This window comes from Suillus paluster (assembly GCF_016628075.1).
Source record: "Suillus paluster strain FC165 chromosome Unknown EDB91scaffold_62, whole genome shotgun sequence".
Classification (NCBI taxonomy): domain Eukaryota; kingdom Fungi; phylum Basidiomycota; class Agaricomycetes; order Boletales; family Suillaceae; genus Suillus; species Suillus paluster.
Genome location: NW_024537622.1, coordinates 191107 through 207930, shown reverse-complemented (window position 1 = coordinate 207930; position 16824 = coordinate 191107). Strand labels below are relative to the sequence as shown.

Sequence of the window (16824 nt, the reverse complement as noted above, 5' to 3'; positions counted from 1 at the left end):
ATTTGTGAGGTAATGCTGGGTATAGAAGTCTGGAAGGTGAGGACGTTGAATGTTTCATGCTCACTTTCATGTGCAGCGACTTACCTTCATAGACACCAGATGAAGAGGCATAACCTTTAACCTTCAGTCACAGATCCATTCCTTGCCAACACAAGCACCAGACTCACCCAAACCCGCAGAACTGTACAAGGAACCTAAGTAGAACTTCGAGTAAGCACCAGCTTCTCAAATTTCAGGTTTCTTACGATCCAAAAGCAGTAGCCCACGCAGCCCGTCGGCGTGCTGTCATGCGGTGATTCCGCGAAAATCAAACAAGAATGTGAATATTGTTTTTCTTGATTGCCAGCAGATGGTTTTTCGGGCCAGGCCCCGTAGTCGACGTTGGAGTGGGGCACCCCCTAGTGGCAGGAGGATTGCAGGAGCGGAGGTTTGCGGAGGTTTGGAAGCATTAGTCATCACTTAGAAGACCAATAGAGACACAGCGGAGACAAAGACAACAACATAGAAGTTCATCACTCGCAGCACATTGGCTGGAGCTACTGCTCCACCGTGCCCGTGACGCGAATGTGACGCGCTTTGACGCGGCACTTTAGGACACTTTCAGCTGCGTCAAACCCGCCACTCCCACCGACGCGGCATTGATGCGGCAGGCGCGTCACGATCGCGCCATTCTCACCTGACAGGCTACGCCCCTGGACCTCCCTGACCCGGCGACTCTTTTGTCCTGTCGAGTGTCCTAGCTTCTGATCACATCAGACCGTTTGGTACGCAACTATCCATGTTGATTTACGTAAACCAGCGTTCAACAAATTGCTCACTCCTATCTGGTAAGGTCAGTTGACACTCTTTGCACTCATTGCAAGGTGTCAAACGATGGGCGGAACATATAGATTTGGTTCAAGGCATCCGTGTTGGTGAAGAGGTCGGTCTGAAATGGGGACATAGGGGGTGAATGAACGCAACCAGCAATGAGGTAAATCTGAAGGTAATCAACTTAAATGTGGAGACGCACTACACACCGCATCATCTGATGACGAAGGGACCAATCACTTGGAGGGCATCTAAGAAGATCGGCAAAGGCTCACCAGGCATCAGTTGAAATGACGTGACAATGTTCGAATCACGTAGCTTTTGAGAGAAAACAGGCGATTCTATCCTTTAACCTGCAGCACGCCGATCATTCGAGCACTGGCTCGCTTCTTGAATAAAGGAAACACATACACGGTGTGAGTAAATGTCTCGGTCTCGGATACACGGTGCGAGTAGATAAATCAATAACGAGTCGTGTAGTTAGGAAAGAATGGACGTACCCTCAGCTTCGGATAGAAAAAGGTAGCTATATACGACAAGTAAGAATGGACGAGCGTAAGGTAAATTGTGGGCTACTGATGTCCGACATTGAAGGTGACTGGAAATAAGATATCTACACACCACAACCCCATCATACGAGAAACAAAGGACCACAACTCACCAGTATCCATATTCAAACCATGGCACGATTCGGCGAACTATAATGCAGCCAAACACAGGCACATGTTAAAGCAGCTTCCATGGGTGTCAGTCTACAGGCTGGTTATCTACTCGTATGTCAAGTTGGGTAATGTGCTTGTCCTGGATCTGCTTTCTGACAAACGCAAATCGCATGATGATATACATCATGCCACCAGCCAGCGAAACGATCTGTTAACCAGTTAATCCACGTACGTATATTTGGAGAAAACGGTAGCCACGATCAACTCACCCCAGAGAACAGAGATGGTCTCCACCAGGTATAATTAGATGTTAGCAGAGCTCCGGATATGGGGGTTCCTAGATAAAGTGTTGGAATGTGAAGCAAGAAATGACACGACTGCGCATACCAATCAAACTTCCAATTCCTGCAGTGATTGCGTGCGAGTGAACATAGAAGTAATTGCAATCCGAAAACACCCACCACCAATAGAGAGAGCGATGCCCATCCGCGCGCTATGATCCAGATCAGATTGTTTGTACATCCGAACTTAAATTATGACTCACCCAAGCTCAGAGAGGTCGGGCGTTAAAGTAGTCGTAAGTGGAGCCACCATCGCAATGTCTGCATGTTTGATGAAACTTTTCATCCTAGTGGGAAGAAAACTACTCACACAGCCCAAAAAAATAGCCATAAAGAACGCCAAGAACAATGACGCTGGCGAGGCTACTCAGACCAGTCAAGCCCAAAATGACCACACCGCATGAAATTGTCGCAACTATGGTTAGGTTTGGGACTCCCGTGAATGCCGCAATGAACCCTGATGTGATTCGTGCCACAAAATTGGACGCATTTAAAATCACTAGCTAGTGATCCTGTGAGTAGGCAAATCTCATGCGCATGGCTGGAACATACAGAGTAAAATGAAAAGGTGGTGCCGAGACCGTGCTTGATAGAGTCAAGTTGAAAGAAGAATATCGGATAGAAGAAGCCAATCTGGAAAAGAAAGCTCCTGCGGATAGTTATTTAAAGGAATTCACGAGAAGTCATGTTATAGGTCTCACCCTACTGTCATGAAAATAAATGGTACATCACGGACACATTTTCTAGTTGCCGCAATATAGTTCACTGGTATCGTTGGTGGATCAAGGCGGGTTCGCATGCACAGACATGCAATTAAAAGAAGCGCGCTGACCAAACCTGCGCTTATACGAACACCGTTGGCGAAGCCAACAGGACCATTCAGGAGGTTATTGAGCATAATCGGATGGATGATAGCACCCAGCGACGAGCCTGAAGCGGAAAACGTCATCACTAGTGTCCGTCTCCGGCGGAAATGGTGGGAGATGACAGCTATGCTCGGGATATATATCAGTCCCAACGCGATGCCCAAGCTTAAGCCTTGAGAGAGGAATATCTAAACTAAGTCAGAAAATGAGATTATAAAGTCGGGGGATTACCTGGTAATACTGATCGGGTTTTGACAAAGACAACATGAATAGAGAGAAACTCTGCAGAAGCGATCCAGCAATTACGAGATGATAGCTAGATAAGCTTGCTGAGTATCCCAAGGATCTCCGACAAAGTTATGCTCACAAATATCCTCGGTCATAAAGTGAACCTGATACAAGGCCCACGGCGGTCATTAAAAATACATTCAAGCTTCCGATCCATCTACGCGATACTTTGAGGATATCCGCCATGAAAACGCAAGCAGAAACTCACGATATAGCAGATGTCGTCTCATTTGTGAGGTAATGCTGGGAATAGAAGTCTGGAGGGAAGTAAATGTTCAATGTTAAATGCTCGCTTTTATGCGTAGCAATACCTTGGTAGACACCAAATGAGGTGACATAACTTTGAACTTTCAGTTACAGTCATTCTTCGCCAATACAAGCACCAGACGCACCCGAACCCGCAAAATTGTACAAGAAACCTAAGTAGAACGAGTAAGAACCAACTTCACCGCCCTAATTTTAGTCTTCTTACGATCCAAGAGCAGTGGTCCATGCTACCAAACCACCTTCGGGAAACTCGTCCGGGTGTGGGGGAGGGTCACAACTTATGGCAATTTGAAATCCTTCCAATAATATCTCTGAGCGCTCTTTGTGCTCCTGAGGCCTGAGGGCACCCCCTGCCGTATGAAGTGTTCGAGACTCGGATTTGACAGACGCCATGAGCCAGTGAGCTGGGAGAATTGACGGATTGCGAATGTAAAGGGCAGAAGGCTTATATATTGACCTATGTCCGTCAAGTCGCGTCAGCACTGATGGGACACGTCAAGTCAATGTCACTCTTGACATAAGGCGGGCCCGGATCCGGGTCATCGCTTTTGTTGACACCCTAAATTTATTTTAAGTAGTAAGTATACTTACTCAGAGCAGTACTTGGGATGAAATCCTACATTCACCTGTGCATGCGCAATAGGCTCAGCAGTCTGAGGATCCGGAGGTTTTGACGGACAATGTGTACAGAAGCTTTCAAGGCCTAAAGGCCTAACCTTAATGTTGTTCATTTTCCGACCTGATAGGGAGTTAGGCCCGTGACCAGCCCCATCTCAAATTGACGCATAGTCAAGACTGGTTACGAGTCTGATAGGGAGTGACCAGTCCCCTGTTACTCATCCGAAATATTTTGGTTCCGTAACTTTACTTTCATCCGAGCAGCAGATATCGTAATATTAATATTACTCCTTCAAGCCCATGCAAGACCCCGAGGAGCCCATCCACGCTCAACTCAACTATTTTGCAATTTTCACTTACCTGAATCCTGATGCCTTTACCCTCGCTAGCGTTAGCTTGTAGATTCTCGATTAGATCTGACGCCCCTCCCATCAAGTCAATCCACCGTGGTCGTTGCGATACAACATCTTCGAGATCAGCCATCATACGACACCAAACCCGACTCTGTGGCATTCATGCCCTCGCTAAACTACCCAGTGTTGCCACTCTTGCAGTAGAGTACTCAACGTGCTAACTTCTCAGTTGATCTCGAGTGGGAGGAATATGCGGGGAATGTACTCGATAATCCATAACACGTGAACCCGAAGTCAATGCTGAAGTGAGAATGCTGGTTCCGGGATTACACTAGAACTGGGCGCAAGCTGCGAGTCAGACGCACGTGCAGTGGCGGTCGTGGCGCTGACTGGTGCTAGCTGATGGGTTCGGGTTGAGTCTCGACAGACGGAGAGGAGAGATGAGGTTGAAACTCGCATGCGAACATCGCGAAGCTTGCGTTGCCCTGCGAGGCGCCAATGTGTGGTACGGAGTGGTGAGATGCCGGGGTTGATGAAAGGTCTTCCGCTGTTGTCGTATGAGTATTGGCGCAGAAGCATAGAACCCATCTTTTTGTACGAGGGGAGGCGGATGGTCACCCTCGCATGGTATGTAGCTCGCTTTGACTTGCTGTCGACGACTGACTCGTATTTTGCAGCTCAATGTCAGGATGTTTCCGCATCTATCCATATGCATATGGCATTGCAGATTACTTGCAGCGCTGAGAACTTTCGTTGAATGTTGATATGCTCTCCCATATTTTGATGCATTGCGCTAACGAGCGTCGCGGGTTTAGAGGTAAGTACACTTAAGTCTTACACCCGTGAAGCCTTCGTGGTGATGGCTAAATAGTAGATAGTACATATTTCACGACAACGATCTCACGGAGATTTATCCTTTTTACTGACTCCCAGTATGTGTGTTTCTTACCTAGGTGCAGTTGTCAGCGCTGATAGCCTATTCATAGTTGCAAACCACCAGCCTGACGCAGTCCTCACATGATGATGCATTGCGCCGACTTCCTCCCAACCCACATCATTGCACCCTACTTCGACGGCTCTATCTCAGATCCCACGTCTCGTTTGACCCTATTTTCGACAACTCTGTGGTTTAGTTGATACCGTTTATCTGACTTGTTCATCGCTGTAGCATAATACGATTTGGAACATAGCTAAGTATCTAATACAAATTATCTCAAGGCGCTGCTTGGGATCAGCGAGTTATTGTGGATGACGCGTGTCCCCGTGTCTTAGTACATCTCCCGCACAGACAAGAACAGGATGGCGTCGTTGTGATGGACAGACTCGGCCCATGAAACAGGTCTGGCTGGCCTCTGAGATTGGTGTGAGTATGTACATCATATGGGACTGGGGTCATCGAGTTGTTCGAATGAATGTAGAAGGTGGATTTTGTGGCGTAGGTGCTTCGAATGCATATTCCGCACTGTGGAGCGTGAACCGTCTGATATACATGCTCTGTGTCAATAAATATTGTTCGACTCTCATGAGGTGACGGGGGTCATTGAATGGCTGTACACGCAGTTTGAATTGTACCTTGAAGTGATGCAATTTCAGGGACCCGAAAAAGTTTGGACGAGTACTTGAGAGGAGATTGTAGACTCCTGATAGGCAAAACCCTTAGCAGCCTTAGTAGTAGTATTCCACGACTCGTCGGATCACGGTTTGTTGTTTCCGCTACGGCAGTAGTGGGTTTGTTGTGTCATGCTCGAAAAAACCTCTTTCAATTTTTGGCAGAGAAATCCATTAACCCCGGCCCTAAACATGTTTGTCATGTCTGTTTGTGGTGTTTGGTTCGCACGGCTCTGAACGATCTGCACACATCGATCTGATTTGTCAGTCTTCGACTGCTTATGTCTTCTTACAAAGTTCTCGGATCTTTTTATCCCTGCTGTTATTCGTATTGATGATGCTTCGACCGTATCGTTGTCTTTTCTGCATGATTGCTAATGTTCCACGAACCGTCGCCGATCATCACGGGGTGGCTGTAGAGTCCACTCTTGGGCCGGCGCGCGTTCCTACCGTCGACGGTTGGTACAATTCCCGACAGACCTTTCGACCCGTCTATCTGAGCGGATGCGACGTCGAGCTTGGTCGTGATCGGCTCGCGTTTGTGAATGCGAAGTTCGATGTCGGTTCCAAAGACCTTCAGACACGGTTTGTTATATATCAACATCTATATAGATCATCAGACGGTCTTGCGCACTGTTACACTTTCTCCTGGTTCGATTCGTGGCCTCCACCCGGTATAGTATGGGCGTAAGCGCGCGAAAGGAATCAATGTACTACTAGGCTACTTACGGCCAACATCCACTACGTCGGTCCTGCGGAGACCCGCTGATAACACACGAATAGAGCGTATTTGCAGTGCCCAAAATCAAAATCTCTGCTCCACCCATTCAACGGACTTTGCCGGAGCTATCTCGGCAGGTTACATACATCGTGTTGCTGTTACCACATGTTCTGTAAAATACATAGCGAGAATCCAAGTCAATGTCCAGTGCTGCTGCTGATGCTGATAGAGTCTCTGAATGCTTAACAGCTCAGCTTCGAGAACAGCAGCGCCAGGAAAAGCCAAGGCCTGAACAAGGTGGCCACCATATCACCATTAAGTGGCTTCATGACACAGGGAGTGTCTAGCATTTTCGGTAACTACTATGTTCTGGTCTTAAAATACATTATATAAATGATGTCATTGTAGTTTCACCTTTTTCGAGCTTTGTGATTTAGTGCAAGCTCTGCAAATCCCAGATAGCTTTTCAACATCATATATTCTGAAGCTGGTGTTTGCACTCCAGAAGAGCATGACTTTAACTCGAGGATGTCTGCAGTACAGATCAAGGTTGAACACGGCTTTGGCAATGGCACACTTGCATGTAAACTTGCCGTTGCAAATACGCTCTAATAAAAGCTAAAAGACATCACCGAGGACCAGTACTCAGTAAGGATACTAAAATTTTACTGTTGCCAAAACACCAACTCGGTATGCAATATTTCCTCAGACCTTGGTCTCACAACACTACATTCCATTCGTATATCTCCCTCAAACAAAATCCACCAATGTAACTTGCCAAACAGTCCTTCGCAACCTCGGATCCTGCGAAGAGCGACTTTGCGCGCTTCTAATACAAAGTCTCCCCGACAGCTCGTCCCAATCCTGCACTATTCGAGTGCTCGCAAATGGGCGTGGGTCTGAGGTCTTAGTTTCCTGGAAGTCCATAAGTACACGACCTTCACAGCGGTCTTTTTCTGGGACTGCGGTCGTCTCGATAGCCATTTGCCAGGGACTTGTTTGCTCTTTCTGGCTGGGACATGGACGAAAGCCAGAATATGCGCTGCGCTGCGAACAAACACGGCCACTGCGAGCTTTGTGGACGCGGAGGCTTAAACTGGAACGAAAGGTGAGTCCACTCTCAAGAGCCGAAGCTTGTATAACAGAGCTCACAGTGTACTTCTCGATGACGTGGGCATTAGGTTCCGAGTCATCGAGGTCAGGTCGTATGAACCGGATCTGACCATCGTACAAAGACACTACAGCTCCCTCATGAAACATTTTTATGATGCGTCCGAATGTCACAGCAACGGGGCGAAGCTGCCAGAATGGTGTAAGTAATGGGGGATTTGCATCGGAGCCACTGGGTACGGTGGAGGTGATATTATACGCAGCCATCAATCGCGTGCTGACGAGCAAAATACGCGGAACCCGACCGGATAGACGCAGGTCGTACCGTATCTATACAAATCAATCAATACATTCCGATGATTTTTTTCGTCTCCGTACTTACGCGCAATTTGCCGTTGTGTCCTCTGGGACAGTCAATTTCAACAGTCATATCCTTTCGAAAACCGTCGTAATTCTCATTCAGCTGCATGATACGAAGGAGATGCCTCCTGTCAGAAGTAATCCAGCCGTAAACGATATAGTCTCCTGCTGCTGCATAGTTGCGCACAAATACTTTTGTGCGAAGAATGAGGGGTATCCTTATTGAGGGCGACTTTGTGTCCAGATGTACAATTCCGAAGGCGTTAGATCTACTAGACTTCATGAGTACCGGGAATTAGGCTTTGAAGATAAATCGCACCCGTCATTGCACTTGGTTCGTAGTAGCATGAGATCATCGCCACGGGACGACTTGTACGGACCGTCTTGGTCGAGAAAGGGGAGCCAGCACATCTCGCTTTGAAAGGTCGTAGAGGCAGTGGGAAGGTCATTCACACCAGATCCCGTGCTTGCTCTGATCAAGCACAGGTTGGAGTGTCGAGAAGGGTTGAGATTTCGACAGTGAAAGAGCAACACTAGCCATGTACCACCCGGAAGAAATTTGAGACCTTGGAATACGCCAGAAACATCCAGCGGAAACGTGTAGAGACGCTTAGGGACAATGGCTAGGCTGTGTCCATATGTGGTCCAGTTGGGCAGCGGTTTTCAGCTGGCGACGAATGTCTTCCGCAGTGCATGAACGCAGATGGGGGTAGCACTGATCAAGAAAGCGATGCTGAAAGAGGGCGTGGCGCCAAACATGCCGTAATGTAGCAAATTCGTGCAATGTTCGACATGTCTGCGAATGATGCATAAAAAGGCTCACGAAGCAGTGACCTGCCGCAGACTCACGCTTCCAAGTTTAATGATGTCCAGGACGGAAAGATAACTCATAATCACAAGCCATATGTCGACCACGAACTTGGAGGGGTTGTGGACATGATGTTGGCTGGCTCGAACAACCATGGTCAGTGGTATTGACGCGTAAAGGGTTCGGAAGGGTGGAAAATATGGTTGTGCTGGTCATTTTCACTTGTGCATTGCCTGGGTACAGTGTGTATGATCATTGATCACGACATAATGGCGCCACGGGCGCCAACTGCAGAATCTGAATCAGATGAAGCGCTTGCTTTATTATTGCATATTTGTTTACAAGCATTTTCTCATACATACTTTCAAGCACAACTTGAAGCGATAAACTCTTGAACAGCACTATAATTACAACAACTTGCTTCACTTGCCAAGCTTAAGGTTACTAACTACGTGTTCTCTCACGTCGAGGCAGACTTACTTAGTATCAGATTTGAATCGCCTACCCAGGCCCAGATACAGGAAGATATGGTTCACATCATGCAGGCTGCGACTGACAGGTACCGACGCAGGCGGTATGACCCGACGTCACCGGATGCGGCATGCTCTTTAGTGATTAACCGCACGAAGACTTTGTGAAGACTCTTTGTCCGTACCTCTCGAACTTCTGAAGTCGTGACCTCACGCCAAGGATACAAGACATCCTCAGTTACTACGAATGGTATCGAAGGTCACCCTGAGCATTATGCTAATTTATAGAATTCATCTCAAGGGCGGATGTATGATTGGGCGGGCTTCCGCATCCCTCTTGCGGTATTGGATGAATGATTTAGATCCTCGCTGAAATCACTAACACGATCTCTGCGTCAGGTAAGTTATTTATCAGCGTTAGCTCCTAGTGTGACAATGATCGTTTTATATGCGTTACTAGTTTCCTCATAACAGAGTGGATGAGCGGATTCGAGTCATTAGACCGCCTTTCTTTCGAGCCTGCTGTCAACCACACAAGCGGAGCAGTTGACTGTTTCGATTAATCAATAAGGCAGCTGTCACCGTCAGGTGTCTATCATAATTCACAAGGACATGATGGTTCCTGCGAGACTCTACAGGTTGTCCTAAATTGTGACCTGCGTATCATGTAGCCCCTTTAGTATGAGGTTGCACGGGACTCTTGTAGGGTCTAGGTTAATATTAGTCTTATAATGTGTAAGCCCAGCACCCACTACTGCACAGCGTTGCTCACCCCCCATTTACTTCGATGTCTATGAAGTCTACGATCCATGATACGTTCACGACGAACGATAAGTTGGATGATCCGGAACAGCTAGGACATACGCAGTCGTATAATTCCCCAACACCTTGTTCAGAATCTGACCCTCCGGATGGCGGGTTTCGAGCATGGGCGACTGCCTTTGGGTGGTAAGCTGTGTCTCAAATGATACCCGCAAGCTGCGTATCTCATATTCACAACGGTGCTTAGTTTCCTGATACAATTTTGTGGTTTCGGGTTGGTTCTAGCTCCGTTCGTTCGAGCTATCAGTTAAACAGCACTTTAACAGATACGTAGCGTCTTTCGGAGCTTATCAAGGTACGCAGCAGTCGCATGATTGGCTGTATGTTAATAAACGAATTTGGAAGATTTTTACACACGAATCTATCTGACCAACGAACCACCATCTGCAATATCGTAAGTTATTGTACTGATGCTCTGGAGTTTGGTGTCTTAGTCAGTGTCAGATGGATTGGTGCATTGACCACGTTCTTTGCAATCAATGTCACTTTGATCTCAGGTCCGCTGTACGACAGAGGGTGGTTGTGAGTTGCAATATGTTCATAGTCGATTGTATAGTACACTGATTGCCAATAGCTACCAACTGATGATTGTTGGGTCGTTGCTTCAATCACTGTCCTTGTTCATGTTATCCCTCGCCAAGCCTGGTCAGTTCTATTTGGTGAGCAGCCCCATCGATCTCATTGGTGTGCTACATATATCCGTGGCTAGATTTTTATGGTACAAGGTGTCCTTGCTGGGATTGGAATAGGCCTGAAGTATGGCATCAGTATCGCGGTCATCTCTCAGCACTTCTCAAAAAGACGCACATTGGTAATGTCTCTCGTCACATCCGGCTCACCACTTGGTGCCATGATTCATCCGATCATGCTCAATCACCTTTTGAATGGCACTGTTGGTTTTGCAAACGGCGTCCGTGCCAGTGCGGGTTTTGTTAGTGTCCTGTTATTGATCGCCTGCCTATCCATGCGTACAAGAGAGCTGCCAGCTCCCACTGTCAGCTACAGTGCAGTGGCACGAAAATGCTCTCGTGAGGTTCTCTTCATCCTCATGACCGTTGGGTATGTCGTCTCTGGCGTGCTCACCAAACGACTCGAAGTATTGACAACTGATCATGCCTAGGTCAACGGTATTCCAGATCGGGTTTTACTTCCCTTTATTTTACATTCAACTGGATTCTGTTAAACATGGGATTGATGTCAATTTCTCGTTCTACTCCGTGAGTCTAATACCTTCTATTCCGCCGTCGACTCACAACTCGGTTTAGCTTGTGATCATGAATGCTGCTTGTGTCATTGGACGCTGCACGGCAGGAATAATTTCAGCGCATACGGGGGTATTAAATTTTACGATCGCATCCACTGTCGCATGCAGTGCCGCCATCATATCCATGATAGCCCTGAGTAACATAGCTAGTGTGGTTGTGTTGGGACTTGTATATGGCTACTTTTCTGGAGTTTGTATGTGTCACACCGCAGCTTGCGTATTTTCTGGCACTAACTACTATCCAAGTCATCGCGCTCTTGGTCCCATTGCTAACTGTATTGACACCTGACATGTCCGAGCTAGGGTTAGCTCCTTTTACTACATGCGTGGTCTAGCAATGTTGACCCTTCTATGCAGGGCGCGAATGGGCATATGCTTTACTATAACTGGTGTGTATCACTTACCTCTGTCTCGGAACTCCTGACAGCGCAAATGCTCAGCCTTCGGTGGATTACTCAGCGAGTAGTTTCCTTCTGGGATTTATTTGCCAAATATTGAACCAATGTTTTCAGGTGGCCCAATATCAGGCGTTTTGCTTTCATCTCAATATAGGTGGTGGATACCATCGCTTTTCTGCGGGGTGAGTAATTAGCATCGTCCCTGCACTTGCCCACGCTCAAAACTTTCATCTACCATGTTAAGCTCATCTGTCTTGCCGGAAGTTCGATATATGTGGTGATGCGCTTGATCATATATCGACGAGGAATAAACGGAAGTCATACATAGCTGAGCGCGAGGTTAACCACTTGTTCCGGGTGGTTTCGTTGAGGTCGGCATATACTGAATTAGATGCAAATATGTGTATGATGTACACTTGAAGTATTGGCGGCTGATCACGCCTAGGTCAACGCTATTTCAGATTGGGTTTTACTTCCCTAGATTTACTTGCAACTGGACTCCGTCAAACATGGTATTAGCGTCAACTTCTCGTTTTATTCTGTACGTCTAATTGTTCTTCACCCCGTCGTCGACTCTTAACCTTAACTCGATTCAGCTTGGATCATGAATGCTGCCTGTTTTATCGGACGCTGCATGACAGGAATCATCGCAGCGTATACGGGGTGTTAAACTTGACGATCGCATCCACTGGTGCATGCAGTGCTCTCATCATATCTATGAAAGCTTTGAGTGATATAACCAGTGTGGTTGCGTTGGAACTTGCATATGACTACCGTTCTGGAGTTTTTATGTCACAGCAGCTCATTTATTTATGGCACTGACTTTCCAGATATCGCGGTGTTCACGCCCGACTTGTCCGGGCTAGGGTTGGCTTCTCTCACACGCGTAGTCTGGTAATGTTGACCCTCATAGCTCTGTTTTCGGAACTCCTGACAGAGAGCGACTGGTCAGCCTTCGGTGGGTAGTTGGTTTCCATTTATTTGGCATTGAGCCAATATTTTCAGACGGCCCAATATCAGGCGTTTTGCTTTCATCGCAATGTAAATGGTGGATACCGTCGCTCTTCAGTGGAGTGAGTGGTTGGCATCGTTGCACTGGTGTATGCTGAGCTTTTATCCACCATGATAAACTTATCTCTCTGGTCGGAAGTTCGATGTGATGCGCGTGATGATATACCGGCATAAACGGAAGTCATCCATAGCTGGCGAGGACACGGGGTAACACTTGTTCTGAGAAATTCTGTCGAGGGAGGTATATGGTCACGCTGGATTGGATGAGACTTTGTGCAAATATGTATTGGACAGAGCGCGTGTGCATACTCCGGGAGCACAGACCAATAGCGTAGAGGGGCACGCACTCCAGGGCGCCGGCCCGCGACTTCAAATTGAATAAACAACAGCGAGCACCTTCGCGTCTATAATTTACGGACAACTCCACGGGGATGACATCCGTTGTGCTCTGCTTTCACACCAAAACAAAGAAACAAGACAAGAAATCATTTAAATCTCCTCCTCTATGTCCACGGCCATTAGCCACTTATGACAATGGACAATATCAATATTGCGTGCACCGAGCGCCGCCTGGACTCTGCCCAGAGGCAGGCTCGTTGCCAGTCGCCGCCAGTCCAGCATCCACTCAAACTAAGTACGGCTAATCATTCTGTAGCGTGAGCAGTCGGACCGATCGTAGTCTTCGTGGCAGGGCTGAGGGCGGACATGGGGTCTTCCTTCCTTCGAGCCAGCTGTCAACCACACGCTGGCAAGTGACTTCCTTCAATCCCTAACAAGGTAGTTCAAGTTATTATGCCGTCAGGTATCAATGATCACAAGGAGATAGACCCTGAAAAACCCGACAGGTTTCTGATTTTTTATATAATACGTCCATCGAGATCTATGCCAGATAGCCCCTGTAGTACGAGGTTAGGGCGCACGAAGGAGGCGAGGACACATAGGGGAGTAGTCATCACTCTCATCGTCGGTCGCATTTAAACCCTTATAAACCCGCCATGATGGCCGCCTGTGAATAGTGCATGCCAGCGAGGAAGGGCGTGGCAGGGCGATGGGGTGTGGGGGAGGGCACAGAAGGGGTGGGGAGAGGGAAGGAGAGTGCATGCGGAAGGCGGGGAAAGTAGGGAGGCCCGGGGGCAGCAGTGGCCAAGGAGGGATCAAGAACGGTGTTGCTGGGTTCGAGAGTACTGACATTGAAGGACGAGAGACTCAGGGAAGGTAAATGCAAGGGAGGACCTGCAGGGTGCCGGAGAGATGAAGGAGTACCTAGGGTGGTGGGCTGTGGAGTGTGAGAGGAGCCGAAAGAGCAGCCGAAGATGTTGCGAAGAAGAGAACTAAAATTATTGCAAGCGCGCGCGGCCTAAATCGGGCAGGTGCCAACAAGTGCCAGCAACAGTTTCTCCAATGCATACAATGTACCGTATATGTACGGTGGGGGTCGGGCTTGAAAAAGAAGGAACAACTATCTTCTGTTTTTCAAAGTCTGGCTTGGGGAGAGTCGAGACTATAGGGGATTCTCAGTGAGTACGCAATATCAAGCACCCTAGATTTGTATTAATAAATATATAACAGTATGGCCCTATTACTCTTCAAGTCCTACCGTAAATCTGCATTTGATAGATATTTCAATACGGCCCCTGCGATCTGCTGTCCATCGATACCCCTGGGGATAATTTATGGGTTGGGGGTCCAGGATTCGTGAGTCATGATTCGGAGGGCCAGGGGCCTTAGCACACCCGAGTGACCCGACTCTCGATGACGACTTAGCCATGCAGCAAGACGAGCTTGGATTATAATACGGAAGCCCAGCGCATAACTATTTCCCCACCCACCAGTCCCTTCGATGTCTATAACTCAGTCTATAATCCCTAACATGCTCGCAGTCCACGAGAAGTCGGATGACCTGGAAGAGCTGGGACATACGCAGTCATCTAATTCTCCAGAACTTTTTTCAAAATCTTACCCTCCAGATGGCGGGTTTTGGGCATGGGCAACTGCTTTCGGGTGGTACGTTGTGCCTCAAAGCAAGCTGCATATCTCGCATTCACAATGATGCACAGTTTCCTGATACAATTTTGTGGTTTCGGGTTGGTTAGCTCCTTTCGCTCGACATATATCAGTTAACAACACTCTAACAGATATGTGTCATCTTTTGGAGTCTATCAAGGTACGCAGCAGTCGCATGATTGGTTGTATACTTGATAAACGAACTTGGGGAAGATTTTTACACACGAATTTATCTGACCAACAATTCACCGTCTGCAATATCGTAAGTGAATGCACTTATACTCTGTATTTTTTTTCCGGTCTCAGTCAGTATCAGATGGATCGGTGCATTGACCTCGTTCCTCGCAGACAATGTCACTTTAATCTCAGGTCCATTGTACGACAGAGGGTGGTTGTAAGTTGTCATATGATCATAGCTAATTATTTATCACGCTCATTGCTAATAGCTACCAATTGATGATTGTCGGGTCGTTCGCTTCAATCACTGTCCTTGTTCATGTTATCCTTCGCAAAGCCTGGTCAGTTCTACTTGGTGAGCAGCCCCATCAATCTCGTTGGTGCGCTACCTATATCTGTGACTAGATATTTATGGTTCAAGGTGTCCTTTCTGGGATTGGGATGGGCCTGACATATGGTCCATGCATGGCAGTCATCTCTCAGCACTTCTCCAAAAGACGCACATTGGTCATGTCTCTCGTCGCATCCGGTTCACCACTTGGCGCCTTGATTCATCCGATCATGCTCAATCATCTTTTGAACGGTAATGTTGGCTTTGCGAGAGGCACCCGTGCCAGTGCGGGTTTTGTCAGTGGTCTTTTATTGATAGCCTGCTTGTCCATGCGCACGAGAGCACTGTCGACGTTGACACAGACTGCCAGCTATAGTGCAGTTGCACGGAAATGCTCTCGCGACGTTCCTTTCATCCTCATAACCGCTGGGTACGTTGTCTCTGACGTGCGCACGAACCGACTTGAAGTATCGACGGCTGATCATGCCTAGGTCAACGCTATTTCAGATCGGGTATTATTTCCCTATATTTTACTTACAACTGGACTCTATCAAACATGGGATTGATGTCAATTTCTCGTTCTACTCCGTACGTGTGATGTTTACTTCTTCGTCATTACTCCCACCTCGATTTAGCTTGTGATAACGAATGCTGCCTGTGCCATCGGACGCTGCACGGCAGGAATAATTGCAGAGTATACGGGGGCGCTGAACTTGACGATCGCATCCACTGTCGCATGCAGCGCCCTCATCATATCCATGATAGCTCTGAGTGATATAACCAGTGTGGTTGTGTTGGGACTTGCATATGGTTACTTTTCTGGAGTTTGTATGTGTCACACCGCAGTTTGTGTAATTCCTGGCACTGACTTTTCCAAGACGTCGCGGTGTTGGTCCCATTGGTGACGGTGCTTACGCCCGACTTGTCCGAGCTAGGGTTAGCTTCTCTTACGTGCGTGGTCTGGCGACGTTGACCTTCTTATGCAGGGCGCGATTCGGCATATGTTTTGCTTTCACTGGTGTGTATCATTTCGTCTTATTACAGAACTCCTGATAGAGCGCGAATGGTCAGCCTTTAGTGGATTACTTGGTGGGTAGTTGCTTTCTGGGATTTGTTTGCCATTGAACCAATGATTCCAGGCGGGCCAATATCGGGAGCTTTGCTTTCATCTCAGTATAGGTGGTGGACACCGTCGCTCTTCAGTGGGGTGAGTGGTTGACGTTTTTCCTGCACTTGCACATGCTCAGATTTTTATCCACCATGATGAGCTCATCTCTCTGGTCGGAAGCTCGATGTTTGTTGTAGTGCGCTTGTTGGTATACCGCCGACGATAAACAGAAGAGATACTGTAGTCACCCCCAGCTGGCGTGGACACGAGGTGAACTGTTTGTTCTATGAGATTTTAGATCGTTGTGGGGTCGATATATATACTGATGTAGATTCAATCGGTGGTCCCAGGATATATAGTATGATAATGTATAACCACGCGCTTCCAATCAATACGTGTATGATACACGTATTTGTCGCGCGACAGC

General features: G+C 47.6%; 4 protein-coding genes across 4 annotated transcripts; 2 read left to right on the top strand and 2 right to left on the bottom strand.

The window, feature by feature from the left end:
* Positions 1-1527: 1527 nt before the first annotated feature.
* EDB91DRAFT_1330355 (major facilitator superfamily domain-containing protein) lies at positions 1528-3751 on the bottom strand. Its single transcript, XM_041325353.1, has 13 exons — positions 3440-3751; positions 3360-3386; positions 3176-3307; positions 3047-3124; positions 2911-2995; positions 2515-2867; positions 2366-2462; positions 2124-2316; positions 2017-2074; positions 1934-1965; positions 1860-1877; positions 1742-1809; positions 1528-1680 (listed from the first exon to the last, which is right to left on the bottom strand). The coding sequence occupies exons 1-13, from the start codon at positions 3625-3627 to the stop codon at positions 1558-1560; spliced, it is 1452 nt and encodes a 483-aa protein (XP_041173631.1). The 5' UTR covers positions 3628-3751; the 3' UTR covers positions 1528-1557.
* A 3270-nt stretch (positions 3752-7021) lies between these two features.
* EDB91DRAFT_1153939 (uncharacterized protein) lies at positions 7022-9108 on the bottom strand. Its single transcript, XM_041319541.1, is given in 8 exon segments — positions 7022-7528; positions 7554-7630; positions 7653-7667; positions 7687-7974; positions 8027-8273; positions 8324-8570; positions 8623-8800; positions 8854-9108. 8 exon segments carry the CDS (start codon positions 8965-8967, stop codon positions 7285-7287), a joined length of 1410 nt encoding a protein of 469 aa, XP_041173630.1. The 5' UTR covers positions 8968-9108; the 3' UTR covers positions 7022-7284.
* Positions 9109-10075: 967 nt separating this feature from the next.
* EDB91DRAFT_1226993 (major facilitator superfamily domain-containing protein) lies at positions 10076-12220 on the top strand (the record flags this gene model as incomplete). The annotated part of the gene is made up of 14 exons (XM_041320995.1): positions 10076-10230; positions 10292-10318; positions 10371-10399; positions 10450-10498; positions 10549-10626; positions 10679-10763; positions 10814-11163; positions 11225-11321; positions 11370-11562; positions 11615-11672; positions 11726-11757; positions 11809-11826; positions 11881-11948; positions 12011-12220. The coding sequence occupies 14 exons, from the start codon at positions 10076-10078 to the stop codon at positions 12092-12094; spliced, it is 1323 nt and encodes a 440-aa protein (XP_041173629.1). The 3' UTR covers positions 12095-12220.
* Positions 12221-13825: 1605 nt separating this feature from the next.
* On the top strand, positions 13826-16623 carry EDB91DRAFT_1338533 (major facilitator superfamily domain-containing protein; the record flags this gene model as incomplete). The annotated part of the gene is made up of 16 exons (XM_041325626.1): positions 13826-13958; positions 14257-14294; positions 14395-14472; positions 14633-14778; positions 14913-14941; positions 14995-15043; positions 15098-15175; positions 15228-15313; positions 15380-15719; positions 15781-15877; positions 15925-16117; positions 16168-16225; positions 16276-16307; positions 16334-16378; positions 16429-16496; positions 16537-16623. The coding sequence occupies 16 exons, from the start codon at positions 13826-13828 to the stop codon at positions 16621-16623; spliced, it is 1557 nt and encodes a 518-aa protein (XP_041173628.1).
* Between the last annotated feature and the right edge of the window lie 201 nt (positions 16624-16824).

Coding starts and splice junctions, on each gene's coding strand:
- EDB91DRAFT_1153939 (XM_041319541.1), bottom strand. CDS start 8,967: ATGGTTGTTCGAGCCAGCCAACATCATGTCCACAACCCCTCCAAGTTC. Junction 8,801..8,853: donor ACATCATTAAACTTGGAAGC/GTGAGTCTGCGG, acceptor CATCATTCGCAG/ACATGTCGAACATTGCACGA. Junction 8,274..8,323: donor CGAACCAAGTGCAATGACGG/GTGCGATTTATC, acceptor GAAGTCTAGTAG/ATCTAACGCCTTCGGAATTG.
- EDB91DRAFT_1330355 (XM_041325353.1), bottom strand. CDS start 3,627: ATGGCGTCTGTCAAATCCGAGTCTCGAACACTTCATACGGCAGGGGGT. Junction 3,387..3,439: donor TGGACCACTGCTCTTGGATC/GTAAGAAGACTA, acceptor CGTTCTACTTAG/GTTTCTTGTACAATTTTGCG. Junction 2,868..2,910: donor AACCCGATCAGTATTACCAG/GTAATCCCCCGA, acceptor GACTTAGTTTAG/ATATTCCTCTCTCAAGGCTT.